The sequence below is a fragment of the Lontra canadensis genome, unplaced genomic scaffold (assembly GCF_010015895.1).
Source record: "Lontra canadensis isolate GAN:19392208 unplaced genomic scaffold, GSC_riverotter_1.0 scaffold62, whole genome shotgun sequence".
Classification (NCBI taxonomy): domain Eukaryota; kingdom Metazoa; phylum Chordata; class Mammalia; order Carnivora; family Mustelidae; genus Lontra; species Lontra canadensis.
Genome location: NW_022631056.1, coordinates 3,401,169 through 3,419,600, shown reverse-complemented (window position 1 = coordinate 3,419,600; position 18,432 = coordinate 3,401,169). Strand labels below are relative to the sequence as shown.

Below are 18,432 nucleotides of genomic sequence, written 5' to 3'. Positions count from 1 at the left end.
CATACATTCAACCTCAGCCCCCTCCATGGGTCTCTGCAAGATTTTACTCAGGAGAGAGAAACATGTTAACATAAGATAAATTACCCAGAGTAATTATTTGCACTAATATGAAAGTTTATGCTGTGCCATTTTTCTCACAAAATCCTCAGGAAAATGTTGAAAATTTTAAATGTTCCCTTTTCTTCTAACTGTAGGACTCTCTAGCAAATGTTAGTAAATATTAGCAAAAAGTTCCTATTTTATGATTCTGTGTTCTTTTTATCAATAGAAAATTTTTGAGCTATACTTACTCAAATTGTAAAATTCTTGAGTTTTTATATTCATTTTTCAGATTACTTGTTTGAAAGATCTCATCCATCTAAAAAAATAAGTTTTAAAAAAGCATATTATATTTAAGACAAACTTTTGTTAAACACTTCAAACAAACTGACCTTTCTGTTCTGATTAGAATTGAATTACAGACATTTTTCCTTCTCTGTGGGGATGGGACTCAAACATTTAAGCTTCCTGGGCATATTACATTTATTTACTAATTTTCTCAAAATAAGAAAATGGATCTACATATCTTCTGGCAAGTAGTTAGTGAAACTATGTTTTGAAATTTTAAATCAGCTGAAAAAAGACAGTCTCCTACCATTTGCTGAAGGTCAAAAGCAAGAATTTTGAAATCCGCTGAGAGTTTGTCTTGTAAATTAGGATTGTATGTTGCTCCAGATGTTATTTTCAATGTCCCTCTGGTTTTGTGACTTTCTCCAAACACTGCATCTACATGAATTAATAAGAAATAAAACACTAGAAATGTGAGTTATGAATAAGAGAGAATATGCACATTCCAGCTAATACTCAGAAGTAATGTTCTTGCTTCACGTATTGATGTGGTAGTTCCTGTTTTTTTTTTACAGACTTCATGTTCCATTATTAGGTGCATGGGTATGTGTGTGTGTGTGTTTGTGTGGTTATGTGGTTGTTTTACAGAATTAAAAATAATCTTCTTTATCCTACTAATTTGTTTTTCTTTCTTTGAAATCTACCCCACAGTCCAAGCTTCCAAGTGTGTATGTGTGTGTGTGTGTGTGTGTGTGTGTGTGTGTGTGTTTAACTACTGAGATTCCTGTTGGAAGATAAGGGATAAACATTCACCAATTTTGGGAACTGATTCAGGGATTCATGGTGAGAAATGGACCATTAAAAGTTTTAAAAGTTCTGTAGTTGCTTTCAGATACTTCTTGAACACCTAGCATCCAGGGACACTGTTGGTTTTCTATAATGGATTGCTGTGAAGGTTTCAGTGTGTGTGTTACTTTGAAACATAGACTTGAAATTACTTCCTTTATTCTAATAATGATAAAGTTGGCATGTACGACATTTTGCCTTAGATAGTGACCGTTGTTATTGGAGAAGTTACTGAGAATGTCGCAGAAAGTGTATTAACTCAATATAAGAAAATTTAAGGCAAAGGTAACAAATTGAATATAAATGTGGGTGATAAGTTGTGCCATCAAGTCTCGTGTAATCCCTTTAGCAGAATATCTATTTTGGTATATATTTAAATTTAAAATGAGACTCTTCAACTGAGGCACAATGATGAAATCCTTTGCAAATGTATTAATAGTGATACATAATTCTCACATTGTAATATAAGAAAATGTTATTTTTTTCTTTTCCCAGGTGGGGAAATTGGAACTAAGATTCACTATGAAAATTTCCCAAGGTGATAAAGTTAGTAAGTGACAGGTTTGGAATCTGGATATAGGATTGACACAATTTAGAACCCAGGATCTGTCATATATTGATGTCAAACTTCCCAGTCCAGAAGGAACATTAGAAATAATATTTTAAGTAATAAACCGGTATTCGGTCTAAACAGCTATCATTGCATAATCGATTAACTATTATAATTTATGTCATTTTATTTGTTTTTAAATACTCAAAATTACATTTAGATTTGCATGTTTAAATGTGAAAGACAAGGAAAGACTGAAGAACTGTCCTGCATTGGAGGAGGCTGAGGAAATAGGATAACTAAATCCTGTGTAGGAATCTGCTTTGGATCCTGAACAGGTAAAGAGCATTAGTAGAAAAGCTGATAAAACATGATTAAAATGTGTGATTCTGTTAATATTACTGTAACAATGTTAGTTTCTTGGTTGTGCCAACTGTACTATGGATATATAAGATACTGACATTAGGGGAAGCTGGGAAAAGGTTATGTAAGAACTCTACAATTTTCGCAACTTTTTTGTAAGTCTAAAATGATTATCAATAAAAAGTAACACAGTGTATGGAAGGTAGCATGTCTTTTGTCTTCTGGAGCTCTATTACAGATTTAACTCAATTCTTTTTGTATTTAGCTGTTCATTATTAAATCATGTTAACATTTATAAATATTTATTTTAATTTTACTTATAAAATAGCTTTTGTAGCTTCATTGAGCATCAAAGATTCCAAGTGACTTTAAAATGATTACATATCCTTCTGGTTATTTACAGCATTTAAGTAAAGCAGCCGCTGTTCTAAAAGTCTAAGTGAACCTCTGCATAAAATACCCCAAATCTTCTTTCTCCTAAAATACATCCCTTGTAGATAGCTATAGCATTTAAATGAGATTGTATTGGAATTATTTTATAAAACCATTAAGTACCGATGCACATTTAAGAAGTTACTTAAATTAGCCTCTGATTCTTCACCTCTAAGACGATGGTAACTATGGGGCACCTGAGTGGTACAGTTGGTTAGGGGTCCAACTCTTGGTTTTGGCTCATGTCATGATCTCATGGTCATGAGATTGAGCCCCAAGTAGGGCTCAGGGCTCATCAGGAAGCGAGTCTGTTTGGGATTCTCTCTCTCCCTCTTCCTTTGCCCTTCCCACTTGTGCTCTCTTTATCCTTCTTCCTTTCTCTCTGAAATAAATAAATAAATCTTTAAAAACAAGCAAATAAGTAGATAAATAAATAAAATGAGGGTAACTATAACAACTAACTCATAAGTTTGTTGTAAGAAAAGAATACATTTGAAGATCATTGAAAATCTCCTAGTATAGATAATTTAACTCTAAATAAGAATCACCTTTCCCTATTTCTATTCATTATAAATTGCTATTCAGGCATCTTGAGATCTTTCTAAGTCTACAATTACATCCAAGCTCCCTTATATTGTTGCAATTCAAATCGTTGGACTAATAAGAACATGAAAGTATTGTTCTCTAGAAAAAGCAATGTATTTTCTTTAACCTTGCCTATTTATTGACTTGACCAGTCAACAATATTTTAATATGTTTATGATTTAAATCATATCAGAAGGAATACAGGGGCTGTGAAATCTACTTTGTTATATGTTCAAGTCAAAAACTTAACACTTTTCATTTTAAAAGCTTAGTCTCATGCTTGAATTCTGAATTAAATTTCAAATTATACATGAGCTAATTTTCTAATATTCTATGAAGTGAACTACCGAAAGTATTTGAATGGAACATATATATCCTGTCATGAAATTATAGCAATGAATAAAACATATTGGTGGGAGAACTGAGATTAAAATGGGCACATTCATCTGGGAACTGCTTCAGCCTCCAAAGCCAAGGGACTTACCTCTTTCTGATTCCTTGATTGCCAGCCAGGACACTGCAAATAATCCAGCACAGACGACCACCAATAAGACAAAGAGAGCTGCAAACAGGATTTCATAGGTGCTGAGAGAAAGGTGCCTTGAAGGTTTATTTCTTTTTGACACCATTTTTGATTTTTGAAAGTATGCTAATCTAAGAACTGGAAAAGAATATAGAGCCTTCAGCCAACCAGAGCTCGAAAACTCTCAAGTTGTCTAGGATTTATAAAGCGACCACATGAGTCTACCTTAGTGTTACTAATCAACATAAATGAGTTATGTATGTCTCTTCAGCAACATTATGTCTCTATATGTTAAATAGCTTAAAAAGGGTGGTTAATCTTTAAGAAGATATTAATGAGTAAAGATATGTCCGGAGTTATAAATGTTAATAACTTGAACCATTTGTTGAGGTAAATGAAATTAAATGCATGTTGTAAACAAAAATGACACTATCATTTCGAGAACTGGTAAGAAAAATGTGAAATTCATGGCAAACAAATTAGTCATTAGGCAGATGTACTTGATATTTGAAAAGACTCTAACAGATCAACCTTCTACCCTCTGACTCAGGTCATTATTAAGGCATTTCTCCTGTTCTAGGTATGTATTAAGCCCAACATATATATTAATAGATATATATATATATTAATAGATCTCGCTCTCCCTCTCCCCCACCCTCCTCCTCCTTCCCTTCCTCCATCCCTCTTCCTCTCTGTGTGCGTGTGTGTGGATATATGTTTATTTGTATACACATATATGTATCTCCTACTGAAATAATTACAGATTTTATAATCTTCATTATATCACCCATGTGAAGTCATGCAATGTAAGGTAGTATTGCTTTAACTTAAAAGGAAAGTCTACTTTAACAAGGCATCACATGTCTACTCTTTATGGCCTTGTATGGTGACCAGTGAATGGGAGTAGCTGCTGAGAGAGGGAAAAAAAAATTTGTTTCTATTTTAAGAAAGTATTCTCGGTGGGGAAGACATTGCTTACTTGTCCTGAACTTTATCTTTTTAAACACGCTAATTGTAATAAGAGAACAGGTTAGAGGACAGGTCAATGGTAAACCTACACTTTATGGGAAAATCAAGACTGTTTTCTAATAAAGAATAGTTTATCATGGGATGGGAACTTCCATGTTTTGAGTAAGCAATAACTCTAGAATTGAAAATTAATAGGTAAAACCAAACCTATTCTAAAATACACCAGTTTGCCTCTTGTCTGGGTAAGTGAAATTGGCCAGAGAAAGGAAGGCCTTGATCAGAGGGCTTTAATACACTGAAATTGTGGCATATTATAATAGGCTGCAATAAGCATTAACCATTTCTAGTTTTCTTTCTTCTTGAAAGAAGAGAATTGTATGTTGTACTCTGAAATCCTTGCTGATAAAAACTAGGATATAAAAATTAAGTGCATTTCATGGAATACATTTATATTTTTTATTTAACTGAATTAATACCATTTATATTGTTCCATCCTTTAAAATCTGCATGGAGTGAGAGATACTAGTGATGGTGTAGGGACAGGTTCATTTTACTTATATTCTAGGAGATGATTCTAATAATAGGCCAGACCCTTCACTAAAGTTGTAGACTGAAGGGTGACCCGTGAATTTGGCGAGCCAAGAAATTAGCAGTAAAATTGCTGTTTTCTGCATTACAGCTGGTGCAGATGAAATTGCTTTTCTGAAAATGAAGTAGAACTTTGTTATATTTCTTTGGACTTTATTATAGAAGGGAAGGAGAAGTGAGCACAATGAGTTCACACACTCTACTCTAAGCACAGAGTAAAAATACATTAAGTATAAGATTGAAAACCAAAAATTATATACTTTGGTTCAGAAATGAAATCAGCATTCATATTATACATTCTCCTCAAATTATATGCTTTCAGTAATCATACTTAAAATGAGTGAGCAAATAGCTTTCTTTAAAAGAGACAATAATTTCTGAAGGATAGACTAAAATAAGACAAACAGGTCAATGTGAAAAACAACAAATCACATGTCTTAAAATTTTTAAAAAAATTAGTAAAATAAAATAGAACTTGCTCTACCAGATAATAAAGCTCATCACAGAGTTATTTGAGAGAGAATGAGTAGGGGGAGGGGCAGAGGGACAAGCCAGACTCCCCACTGAGCAAGAAGCCTGACCTGGGGCTCAATCCCAGGACCCTGAGATCATGACCTGATGCTTAACTGACTGAGCCACCCAGGCACCCCAACAACAAAGGTTGTCAAAAACAAAGTAAGAATCAAGACACATACTAGAAGAGGTGTTTTTTTTTTTTTCTTTTTTTTCCTTCTTTCTTTCAACTATGGTTGTTTTATTTTGGCTACAACAGAACAGAATTGAGGGAAAGATTTTGTATGGATTTCTTAAATTTATTTGGGGCACCTAAGGGAAGTCCATGAGAGGAGCTGGGAAGTAAAAAGGGGGAAAAATAAAGCCAATAAAGGCTTTTATGTATAACCAAGCCATTTACCCCCATGGGCTCAGGAACATAATATTGCTGGGGATTGTGTGAGACAGTGAGGAAAATTCTCCAAGTTATTCCAACTAAGGAAAAGTAACTTTTAAGCAGGAAGCGGGGAAGATAGTGCTGGAATGGTATACCAACCCAGGGGGCTTCAACTGTATTTGTATTGTGCTAGTTCTCTTAAAATTTTGAAATAAATTAGTGAACCATTAATGACAGAGCTAGATGATTAGGACATATGAGTTAATGCTATTCTGCATTTTGCCATTTTACATATATAGAAAAGGAAAGCATGTGATTGAAGTTCTTGTGATATTTTCTTCTTTATTAAATGCTTATTAAATTTTTGGAACTTTATGCATAGAATTTCCTACTTCAGAAATGTAGAAATTACAGAAAAGCTCCCCCCCATCTTAATAGAAGTCTTTGAATATCTACAGGAGAGTAAAACATTTATTTTAAACATACGTTTAAAATATTTAACCATAAAAGCTAAGATGATCTAGAAGGAGTATAGGTATAATACATTTGGGATGGTGAATAAGAGAATATGTAGCTCTGGGTAGGTAAGCATCATTAATAGTCATAATGAAGCTTTCAGTGGGGAAATAACTATGGCCATTTCAGTGATGGGAACAATAGTTTCTGGTTTGGTGAAGAATGAAGGAGGAAGAGACTTGAAGATAGTGACAGATGGAATAGGTAGAGCCAATGCTGAAGTTTTGGGGGCTCTTACGAGAGGGTTATAAATACCTTTTTTTTTTTTTAAGATTTTATTTATTTATTTGACAGAGATCACAAGTAGGCAGAGAAGCAGGCAGAGAGAGAGGAGGAAACAGGCTCCCAGATGAGCAGAGAGCCCGATGCGGGGCTCGATCCCAGGATCCTGGGATCATGACCTGAGCAGAGGCTTTAACCCACTGAGCCACCCAGGCACCCCATGGGTTATAAATATCTTTGCCTGAAATGAATAAAAGGATAAAAATAGCACAGCTAAGAAAATGAAGCTCTTGTTAATGTTATAGAAGCAAAAGAACCAGAGGTTAAGTTTCATGGTGCCTATCATAATCTATGTATTTGCTCAACAACTAGGTGATTTTTAAAAATATTTATTTATTTGAGAGAGAGAGCTGGAGGGGGAGGGGGCAGAGTAAGAGGGAGAAAGAAAATCTCAAGCAGACTCCATGCTGAGCGTGGTGCTCCACTTGGGGTTTTGTTCCAGAACCTTGAGATCACCAAGAGTTAAGTGCTTAACCAGCTGTGCCACTCAGAATCCCCAACAAGTATGTGATTTTATACTCTGACTGTCCAAGGGTCAGTAGTAGTAATTGCAGAGGGCTCTAGATTAAAGCCATCAGCATTTATAGAAAATTTCTTTCATTATCAGCACAATGTGATAAATTCTAGCAGCTTTCACTGTTAAATAATTTCCCATAACTGGGTTGTTATCAAACAAATTTCTTGAATAAGGTTAAACTAAAAAAATAATATAAAACAAAAAAATCTATATTGTTCAGCAAGGATACTTTTGGAGTTTCTGCAGATTTTTTTTTTCCCTTTCTGAAAATATGCCCACATCCCCAGTGTAATAAGTCAATTAACACTTAGCTCGCTTAAGTGATTCATGGTTCAAAGGTGACAGAGCATTAAGAAATTCACATTTGCTTATCTCCAAGACTGGTATATTTCTTTTCCTTGACTTCCCATATAATTTTAACATATTATTCTAATATCTAGTTGGTAAGCTCTTTCATATTTTAGGCATTGCTATAAGAGAGTGGTCTTTCTTTGTACAAAGTCTGAGAATATTTGGTAAATACTTTGGGTTAAAAAAAAGGATGGGGGCACCTGGGTAGCTCAGTTGGCTAAACATCTGTCTTCGGCCCAGGTCATGATCTGAGTCCTGGGATGGAGCCCTGAATTTTGCTCTCTGCTTCTATAAATACTGATGGCTTTAATCTAGAGCGGGAAGCCTGCTTCTCCCTCTCCCTCTGCAGCTTGTGCTCATCTCTCTAACACTCTCTTTCAAATAAATCAATAAATAAAATCTTTAAATAAGAAAAAAAAAGGATGGGGGGTTAGGCCTTTAAATATTATTCGTTATCTTTTCAATGAGGATCCTTAGGTACTATAATCCCAGAGATTTGCCTACTGGATATTGCTTTCTATTGTTTTGACCCTTGAAGAAAAACTAGTCTCTGTATAAAAATTTGGTGCCATCTTGTCTTTCCCTAAGAAGCTTGTTGCTATTCATCTGCTCTTCTCTGGCCTGACACTGAACTAGTCCGTTTTTATGACTGTTCATTCGTCATTCATCATTCATCCTTGCATGTGTATCATCATCAACCAGCTGTTTGCTTGTTTTTGTCTTCAAATTACTTTTAGAAAGGCTGGCTGATAGAGTCTATGTTCCCTGAGTTCGTTTGCATGTGAGAAACCTTCCTCTTTCATACTTGAAAAAGAAAGTATCCTTTTCTAGGGATTGTATGTGTGGGCAAATGACAAGTTTATTTTTGTCTTGGAATTCTGAAGATATTTTTCCGATACTGTTTTTCTGACACAGGGCGTAATGGTGGAAATGTCTAAAGCTAACCCTGGATCTTACTTCTGTATGTGACGTGTTTTATATCTGCCTGAATACTTAGAGAATTATTTTTTTTCGTATTTGACGTTCAATAGAGAATAAATGGGCAATGATTAATCTGAATGGGGTTTTCTTGGAATGTGGCGAACCTTTTCCAGTTTCCCTTTCACCTAAAAATTAACTTTCCTTTATTGACGTTTTGATTTTTTTTTTTTTAACTTCAATTTACCAGATGTCTTACTGGGGTCGGAGTCCAATTTTCTTTGTATTGAATTCTCTTGTCATTCCTTTATATCTATACTTTTGTCCTAATTGTTACAGTGTCTATAACTCCCTTATACATTTTAATTATATGCCATGTTCAGCTCTGTGTTTTCTGTTCTCTGCTGCTGCTAATTTTTTTGTGTAATGCTGTTGATTTCAGATTGCTATTGGTTTTCTTAATTATAATCTTTTTCTCTCTTAATCTAATGGTGTGTTTTATTATCATATTATTGAGTTCTTATTGTCTTGACCTCATTTTCTTATTAACTTATTCTAGAATAAATCATGCTATAGGAAACTTCCCTTTGGTTGAACTTGCTTCCAGGTTTAGTTTCTTGGCACTATTTTAATACTGTCATCTCTCTTTCTCCCTTTCCTCTTTCTGAGTTATATTTACACGGCTGTTATGCGATTTCCTTTTATCAGGTTCACCCTTCACTTAGACAGCCCTGCTTAGGCTCTTTCCCATAGTTTCCCCACAGAGTGGGCGAATTCTGCTTATATTCACATGAGCTAGAGTCTGAGATATGCATACTATATGCCTTCTCTTGTTTTGAAAACTAAGGGGTCAGGGGAAGTTGGTGAGGGAGGAGGGCAGCTATATACAAGCTAAATTCCTTTCTCTCTCTGAAATTTTTTTGAGTACTCTGTACTGAGGTCCCTATGTAGTCATGTGGGGTTTATTTTGTGTGTGAATGTGTGTGGGTTGCCTCTGTGCTGCACACTATTCTCTGCAAGGAGGTGAGTAGCTTTGAGAAATTACAAGTGCTTATGGTTTCATCTCCACTGAGATCCACGGACAATCGCTGGCCATTAAGAGTTGCTACTCTTGAGATATTTTCTCTTCCTTTCTCTCAAGTTGTCTATTCACCAGATTTACCTGCTTTTCTACAAACTGCAAGGTATTAATAAAAATTAGAAACTTTTTGAGTTTTCTTTTTCTTTTCTTTTTTTATCAATACTGATGAGGAGGAGAGGCTTTGTAGGTGAATGATAGTAAAAAAAAAAAAGCCATATTGAGCATCCTAATATTCTTGTGATAGGACAAAGTTTATGCTATGTACTTTTACATTTCAAGCTTCAGTATTAATTCAGACTTGATGCAAAAATCCATCTCATGTAATTTTTTTAAAAATTGGCACAGAATTGACACACAGTTATGTTACCAGTTTCAGGTTTACAACATAGTGATCCCCACATCGGTGTAATTTCTGGTTTAAAGACTACATCGATTTTATGTCAGCTAACACTATACGTAAAACATTCATTTATTTTTATGTATTTATCTTTTTTAAAGATCTTATTTATTTGACAGAGAGAAAGAGAGAGAGCACAAGTAAGCAAAGTGGCAGGCAGAGAGAGAGGGAGACGCAGACTCTCTAGTGAGCAGGGAGCCTGATGTGGGGTTCGATCCCAGGACCCTGGAATCATGACCTGAGCCAAAGGCAGCTGCTTAACCAACTGAGCCACCCAGGTGTCCCTAAATCATTCATTTACATGTCATATCACAGCTTCCTGGTTCTGAAGACTCTGATATAACTGCATATACGTATAGTATTTTCAGCTGAATACTGTTTTATGGAAGGATACATGAAAACCAAACATAAACAGACTATACATCTGTTTAATTAATAGGACTCTCTCACATCGATTAACAGGAGTTAATTAGGAGTCGGAATCCTCTGATACTTTCGGCTGGAGAGTAGGAAAACTCTTAACCTCACACACTAGAATAGTCCGTCTAAAATTGCAAAACTCTACTCATTGAATTGGAAAAAATGTGTTTGCCATTCAAAGGTGGTGGTGTGAAGTGGAAAAAGCACTAGACAGGTAGACGGTAGACCCACCTTTACGTATGGGTATTGGCCCCTACCATGCAACCGTGGGCATTTACTAAGCTTCTTGCCGAGCTTCAGTTTTCTAATCTGGAGCATGAAATTGCTGATCTTAAAATCATTTTCATTTCTAAAATTTCATGACTTTATGATTTTTTATGATCTCTTCCAACCGGTACGATTTATGTGTCTTCACATTTAAAAAGCCTTTCTTTCCCAGATTTCTTTCTGAGATTCACCTAAAAATCAGCTCTGTGAGATAACGTCCTTTAAAACATTTTCCTAAGCTCTTTTCTTTCTTATCTCCCATGGACCTTCCATTTTCATTTTAGCTTCTTTTTATCCTTCTCTTAGCCGACTACAGGGAGACCTTATTTACTTCCCTTTTGCTGATGCAAATTCTGCTTCCCAGCTCTTCAGTCTTTGTTCCTGCTCCACGGGCGGGCAGCTTCTTCCCTTGTCATAGGAAAGTCCCTCTCACCAAGCCTATCCTCCCTAATCTACTTTTGTCTGTAAAGTGGATTATGAAACTTTTGAAAAAAGGTATTATACCATAACAGGCTGAACTGCATAGCACTTAACTGTTCCAAAGGAGAGAACTCTATTGATGGCAGTATTCAAAAATAGACCTGTATTTCAGGAAAGAAAAATGAACTAGGCTGTGAGAGATGGGTTTTTCCTAGTAGGGGTTACCACACTTTTTATAGCATCTTAGTTGGTTAGTAGGAAGCTTTGAAAAAATATCAGCAGGCTCTTGCCTATCAGATGCTAGTTTAGGTCATTTTCAAAGAAACCCCCTATACATCCAGGATCCTAACCAGTTCACAGCCCCATGATTTTACATTGTTGTGCCAGCTACAGTGGCAACTGAAGCAGGATTAATCTCGCCGTGTTACTTTTTAACTTTAATCATCTTAGTGCCTGGAGGTCAAAAGACTTTTTGATATTGAAAGAGAGTCAGCCTCAAATTTTCTCAGTGGTTTTTAATCTAATTGCCCTGTCATCACCAAAGTGTTGTATCAGGCTTTACTTTTTTCACAGAGTAAGTTTTCCACATCAACTGGCTCAGTTTTCACTGTCTTGTTGTTAAAATAGTTCCAGAAGCTCATCTCCCTTCCCTTCCTAAATGAAAGGATAAAGATAAATCCAATTAGGACATCACTGAGTACAGGAAACTGAAGTTTCCTGGCCTGATGTAGGCTTCAATGTTCTCAAGTAAAAATTTGCATTTCATTTTTATGACTCTGCCTTTTTAGCTATCACCCAAATAAATCCTTTGGGTAATATTTTTTTACTAAGTAGATGCATAGCTTCTTCATATGAATATTATTTGCTTCTCCTTTATTATTAAGACTGTCATTTTCTAGATGAAAATAACCAGGTATATAGGGAGCTTTTGCTAAAGTAATGCACTGTATCTACAATTATGTGTTTGATGAATGTTTCTTGCCGCTGCTGCTAAGTTAGGACTATTAACAGTAAAAATAAAAGAGCTCAGAGTAACCAGGAATACAGCTTTATTGTTAAGTTATTAGTTAAGGATGGTAAAGTCAATGACAGAGGCATGAGTTTGGTGAAGTTGAGGTTGGTTAGACATAAGGAATTACACAGGCCAAGTATATGGTAAGTTAAATTTTTTTACATTAGATCCTTGGAGAGATTGTGTAAAACTAAGAGGAGTTTTATATAAACACGATCCTTCCCTGTTTTCATTTTCCCCTTCCCTAGTGATGAAACTCACCGAGTTTTATCTTGGGCCACTAGCAACAGCCCCTGGTTTTCACTCTTCTTTCAATTCATGTGATTACGTTCAGGAGGATGGGCTATGGGAGAAAGCGATATGTGTGACATCTGCATCCGCTCCCTGAGGAGTCTTGCTGGAATTTTATTTTTCCCTCCTGAAGGCTATAAAATGGGGGTAAGCCTTGGAAGCTCTTTCCTTATCATTGCTGTTTTTTTCCTTAGGCACAGAGATCTAAAACTAGCCTACATTCTCATCCTGTGCTTGATCTGCCCCATCCTATAGGCTTTCCTTATTTGAAGGACAAAGAAGGTGATTTACTGCCCCTCCCATACCCTCACCTTTCTCATCAAAGAATAGTAGAGAGTGGGTAAGGGCTCTTGAGTTCAGCGTCATCTTCAGTGATTGTCTGAAGTAGGGTGTCCCCTCTGCCCGTTTGGACCCCATTGTTGAGTACGGTTGTACGGTCTGTCATCTCACATCATAAGCGAGCGATGCGGGACAGAACCAGGAAAGCGGATCTCTGCGCTTTGCTTTTTTTTTTTTTTTTTAAGATTTTTTTTTTTTTTTAATTTATTTGACACAGAGAGAGAGAGAGAGAGATCACAAGTAAGCTGAGAGGCAGGCAGAGGGAGAGGGAGAAGCAGCACCCCCCCCCCCACAAAGAGCCCGATGTGGGGCTCCATCCCAGGACCCTGAGATCATGACCTGAGCTGAAGAGAGACACTTAACCCACTGAGCCACCCAGGCACCCCTGCGCTTCGCTTTTGACCTCTGTGTGCTGCCAGCTGGGCTCAGGCTTCACAATTTGGAAAGAAAACCACCTTCTGCTCCAGTCACATAGACTGGTTTCTCTTTCTTGTGAATGGTGCAACCAAGCCACCAGTCCTGACTCTTCATATCTGGGCTCATATGTCAGAGGGAAACAAACATCTGTTGTATTTAACCAACTTACTACTTTCTTACCTTGTTTTTACAGTAAACGCTAACTATGGGTTTTGATGAGGAATTCCAACAGAATCCATGATGCACTTTTAAAAAAATTAGAAATAATTTGGGGGTGGGGAGGGAAAAAATGAAACAAATGGGATATGGAAGGAGATAAACCTAAGAGATTCTTAATCTAGTGAAACAAACTGAGGGTTGCTGTGGGGTGCGGGGGAGGGATAAGGTGGCTGGGTTATGGACATTGGGAAGGGTATGTGCTATGGTGAGTGCTGTGAATTGTGTAAGACTGATGATTCACAGACCTGTACCACTGGGGCAAATAATACATTATATGTTAATAAGAATAAAAAAAAGTATTTATTAATTTGAAAGTAGAAATCCTTTCATTATGATAGTGTAGAATGTTTTTCTTTTCTGTGAGTAAGCATTCTAGTGTAGGAATGTATTAGTTTTGAACTTAATAGATTGTCACTAGAATGTTAAGATGTCAATGTTAAATGTCAATTTTTTTGTTAGTTTCTTTTAAAATTTTCATAATTCTTATAATTTTAAAGTATTTACAGTCCTTTTTAACCTTTATTTTTTCAGAATATTCTAGGTTAGAATTTAGTCATCCTAAATAACTTTTGGACACTGGAAATGTGTGTATTTACAGGTAATAAAAAAACATTCGTTTTGAGAGGACAGTGTGCCACTTCCCTGGTTTGCAATAGTATCTTAAGGACACTGGCTCTCTGTGATTTGTCTGTATCATTGACAAAGTAGAGATAATACTGTTTGGTCCACTAAGTTCTAATATTTAGCCAAAATGTGAAATCCTTTGATAAAGTCAGAAACTACTTGTAGCATATTCTAAAGCATTGAAAACATGTCTTTCTATTGCTTTTGGCTTTAAAATATCTGGAGCTTTTGACTTTCTTTATCTCTTGCTACTGAACATGATAAGCTTATTCATTCAAGAATATATACCTTTCATGTTGTAGAAGTGCTGACAGTACTGACTCCAACTTCGTTCTCCATCTTATTCAACGTTGGCTCGATGACCTCTCTTGGGGCTATGTGTTCTGAGCCCCTCAGAGATTAACATATACATATACTCAGAAACGCCTGGCAAGGCTCGAGATGGGGAGGTTTGCTTTGGCCTCTCAGGAATCTGTTAGAGATAACACAGTCTTTCCCCTTCCTGACACAATTTGTGCCATAAGATCTAATTAAAGGTTAGCTGTCAATTAAGTGCAAGCAAACCCTTCAAGGTGCATGTGAATCCCTTGATCTCACTAAGATGCCCTTCTGCCTGTGTTCCCCCTCCCCCGCTCTATAAGAAATCTGTGGACCAAGGTCCAAACTTTGCGGTGAATAATTAGGCAGCTGCTGGGATCATCACCTGCCTGATCCCTCTTCGCAGTAAATTACCCTCAATAAAAAAACTCTGTTACCTGTATGGAGTCACCTGCTTTGGTCTTGAAGTGCCTTCTCAGTTTGGGGTATACTGTACTGTCCCTGAGCCCACCTTCTAACACATACTCTGTTAATGCACAACGTACTATTGTGAACACATTTTCTGTAATCATTATGTTGTTTTAATGAGGTTTAAAGAAATTCATTCTGAAGACAAAACCCACTCATACCAGGTTGATTTGAAAGAAGGTTGTCAGTCAACTCTCTATGAAGATAATGGCAAAATGACCATATCAGTTTACATTTTAATTAATTATAAAATAAATGTTTATGTGTGAGGTAGCAATTTTAACTTAGAGCAAATACAGAGCAAACTGTAATAAAAAAGAAGTCATGTCAATTGTAACATTTCAGCCAAATTTTACAGAAACACTTAAAAAAAAAACAATTTCAAGATTTTGGACATGTAAGCCTAACCACCATTTATTTGATACTTTGGTTTAAATTTTTTACCCCTTTTCACCAAAAATATGTTGTTAAAAATTCAACCCAAGAGTCTCCGCTTTGTGAAGGTAAGAAGGCAACAGTAAACCATTCCAGCATTTTGCGTAATCCTGCTCTTGTCCTCCTTATATAAAAATGTTCTGCCAAAGAAAAACAGCAGGTTCAATGAAAGTCAAACTGAGATCTCTGGAGATAAAGAATAAACAGAGATATTATAGAGAGATCCCAAAACATAGTTATATAATTTAAATGTGAAATTAAAGCATGCAATTGAAGTAGCTAATGTGTTTCCTTTCAATAGAAGGAGATTATAAAAAAAGCTATTTTTTGAAACATTTTAAGATTATTTCTACATAAGCTAGTATCTATGCTGAACAAGTTTTGGTATGTTCATAATTCGATTACATTCAAACTCAATAACCCTGCAATAAAAATAGAGCTTAAACCCTTCAGACATCTGTATCCTTTAGATGTTTCTTATCCAGAAAATAAAATGAACTCTTCAGTGAAATGATCCAGATAGATTGTCAGAAACAATTCTTGCTCAATGTGAAGTGATCCAAATTAGGGAAATAATTAGGACAGTGCTGTTATCATAAGCAGCTCTATGTGTCAGAACTTCAGCCTATGTGCATACAAACACACACATGTACACACATTCACATGCACAAGAACACACATAGGCATATACACACATGCCTACACAAATGCATATGCACATACATATGCATTTTCACAATTACATACACATTCATACAAAAACAAATACACATGTATTTACACACACACACACACGGAATATAACTGCCAAAAATGCTATATTAATTTCACGTGGAGTTTGTTAGAAAAATTTCAGGAACCTGCTTGTCCTTAGCAGAGTAATTGAGAGAAAGTGAGCTTACCTAGTAATTTTGGTAAAACAGCCACTTTGCATCTTGGTCTCCTTCTCAGCGCTGGAAGGTAACTAAATGTGTTACTTCTTTGTTCTCCTGCTCATGACCAATCAACATGATAGAACTCTCCATCTCTCCCAAACATACCTTCCCATCCGGTTTCATTTTATCCATTAATTTAACTTGATACTAGCTGGCAGTCCATATCCAAAACAGAGGATCTAAGGGATCCCCTGCTTCTATGGATTACACATAAGGAGGCAAGGACCTTATTCTGAAAAGTGTCCTGTGGCCTTTTCTGCGTCTCTTATCATTTTTATCTGCTGTAGCTGTAGGGACCTAAAATGAGAATATCATTCTGCAGCCAGTGCTATAAAATCCTAATGATTTTATTGTCACATACGTAGAGGTGACAGTGGTCACATCTTTGCAAGAGTGGAATTATCCACCTGTGTCCATCAGCTGACAGGGCTATAACTTAATCTGAGTCAACCTTCTAGTACTTGGGGGTTCCTATATACGTCTTGTTGACACAGAGAACATGGCGCCTCTCCAATCATCTGTCATCCCTGCTCTCCTGCCCATTCATCTTTTTGATGTGATTTATGTATCATTTTGCTCCATAATCTATCAACTATAAAATGGTATAGCTGCTACTTATAGTTGTTTTCTTAGGTCACGGGGGGGATGTTCTCATTTAAATACTTCAAAATAACCTTGACCAATCTCTGCTAGAAAACCCTGTTGCAGTTGGAACCACCAGGGACGGAAGATGGACTGAATATGGGCTGTTTAGAGCATATGCTATAAGTGCTAGATCTATGCAAAAGCACCAGAATTCTGCCATTTGTACTTGGAGAGGATTGTATCATTTAAAAATAGTATTTATACCTACCTTCTCTGCTCCATTGACATCAAGGTTGTCCCTGACACTTAACGTGCTTCTCCCTGCAGGTGAATAATATATTCTGACATATTGCATGATTTTCATGATTAATGACATGTGAGTAAAAGTAATTTATTTTTCTTCCCTTTACAGTGGGAACAGCAATCTCCCAGATAGGGTTGTTCTGCCAACCGGGATCACAAAATGAAGATAAGGTGAAGTAGAATCACAGCTGAGCAACAGTGGGTATGCCACATGGGCAAGAAATAGATGTTTGTTGTTGTGTGCCACTGAGGCCTGAGAGTCATTTTCTAATGCAGCATAAAGTAGCCTATCCTGACTGATACCATAACTATTGAAGGTATGTAAATGCAAATGGAGGGATGCTCTTTTCTGAACACGAGAAGTCAAAAATCCAATGTTCTCTTCTTGCTTTTGCCATCTTTACCTTAAATAACTCACTGAATTCTTCAAGTGTTAGCCTCTGCATGCATACAATGAATGGTTTGGACAAGACAATGTGAGCCAGCTTTGCATTGCTGAGTTATGATTAGACTAACACTAAAGAGCATTTCTAAAGTCATTATTTGTCTAATTTCAGGCAACTTCAACAGAATCCCAGAGAGTGGGTGGTTTATAAACAAAAGAAATTTATTTCTCACAGTTTTGGAGTCTGAAGTCTGAGATCAGGGTGTCAGCACGATTAGGTAATGGTTAGGGCTCTTTCAGGTTGCAGACAGCCACTTTCTCATTGTATCTTCACATGCCTGAAGAGTAAGAAGAGGTCTCTGCAGTCTCTTTGATTTTTTTTTTTTTTAAAGATTTATTTATTTGTTTGAGAGAGAGAGAGAGCATGCATGAGCGGGAGGGAGAATCTCAAGCAGGCTCTATAGGGCTCGATTTCATGACCCTGAGATCACAACCTGAGCTGAAACCAAGAGTCATGCTTAATGGGCTGCAGAACCCAGGCACCCCTCTGGAGTTTCTTTTTTAAGAGCACTAATCCTATTCCTGAGGGCTTTACCAAATCAATGACTAATCATCTCCCGAGGGCCCAACTTCCAAATACCATCACACTGCAAGTTAGGATTTCAATACAAGAATTTTGGAGCGAGGTAAATATTCAGTCCTTAACAACACTACCCAGCTTTACTGGGATCTCTTTCTTTTCCTTATTTTCTTTCTTAGGTCACTGGGAAATACTTTGCGTTTGGATGGAAATTCAATTGAATTTGCTATTTCTATGTGGTTAAAAAAAAGATCTTCGGGGTGCCTGGATGGTTCAGTGG

At 36.4% G+C, this 18,432-nt stretch overlaps 1 protein-coding gene across 1 annotated transcript in view; it reads right to left on the bottom strand.

Moving 5' to 3' along the window:
• TMPRSS15 (transmembrane serine protease 15) overlaps positions 1–3,732 on the bottom strand; it is a 120,217-nt gene extending 116,485 nt beyond the window's left edge. The window contains exons 1-3 of the mRNA XM_032877983.1: positions 3,588–3,732; positions 635–765; positions 291–358 (exon numbers count right to left, since the gene is read on the bottom strand). Of these exons, the coding sequence (XP_032733874.1) occupies positions 291–358; positions 635–765; positions 3,588–3,732 (344 nt within the window). The remainder of the gene's footprint in view (positions 1–290; positions 359–634; positions 766–3,587) is intronic.
• Positions 3,733–18,432: the final 14,700 nt, after the last annotated feature.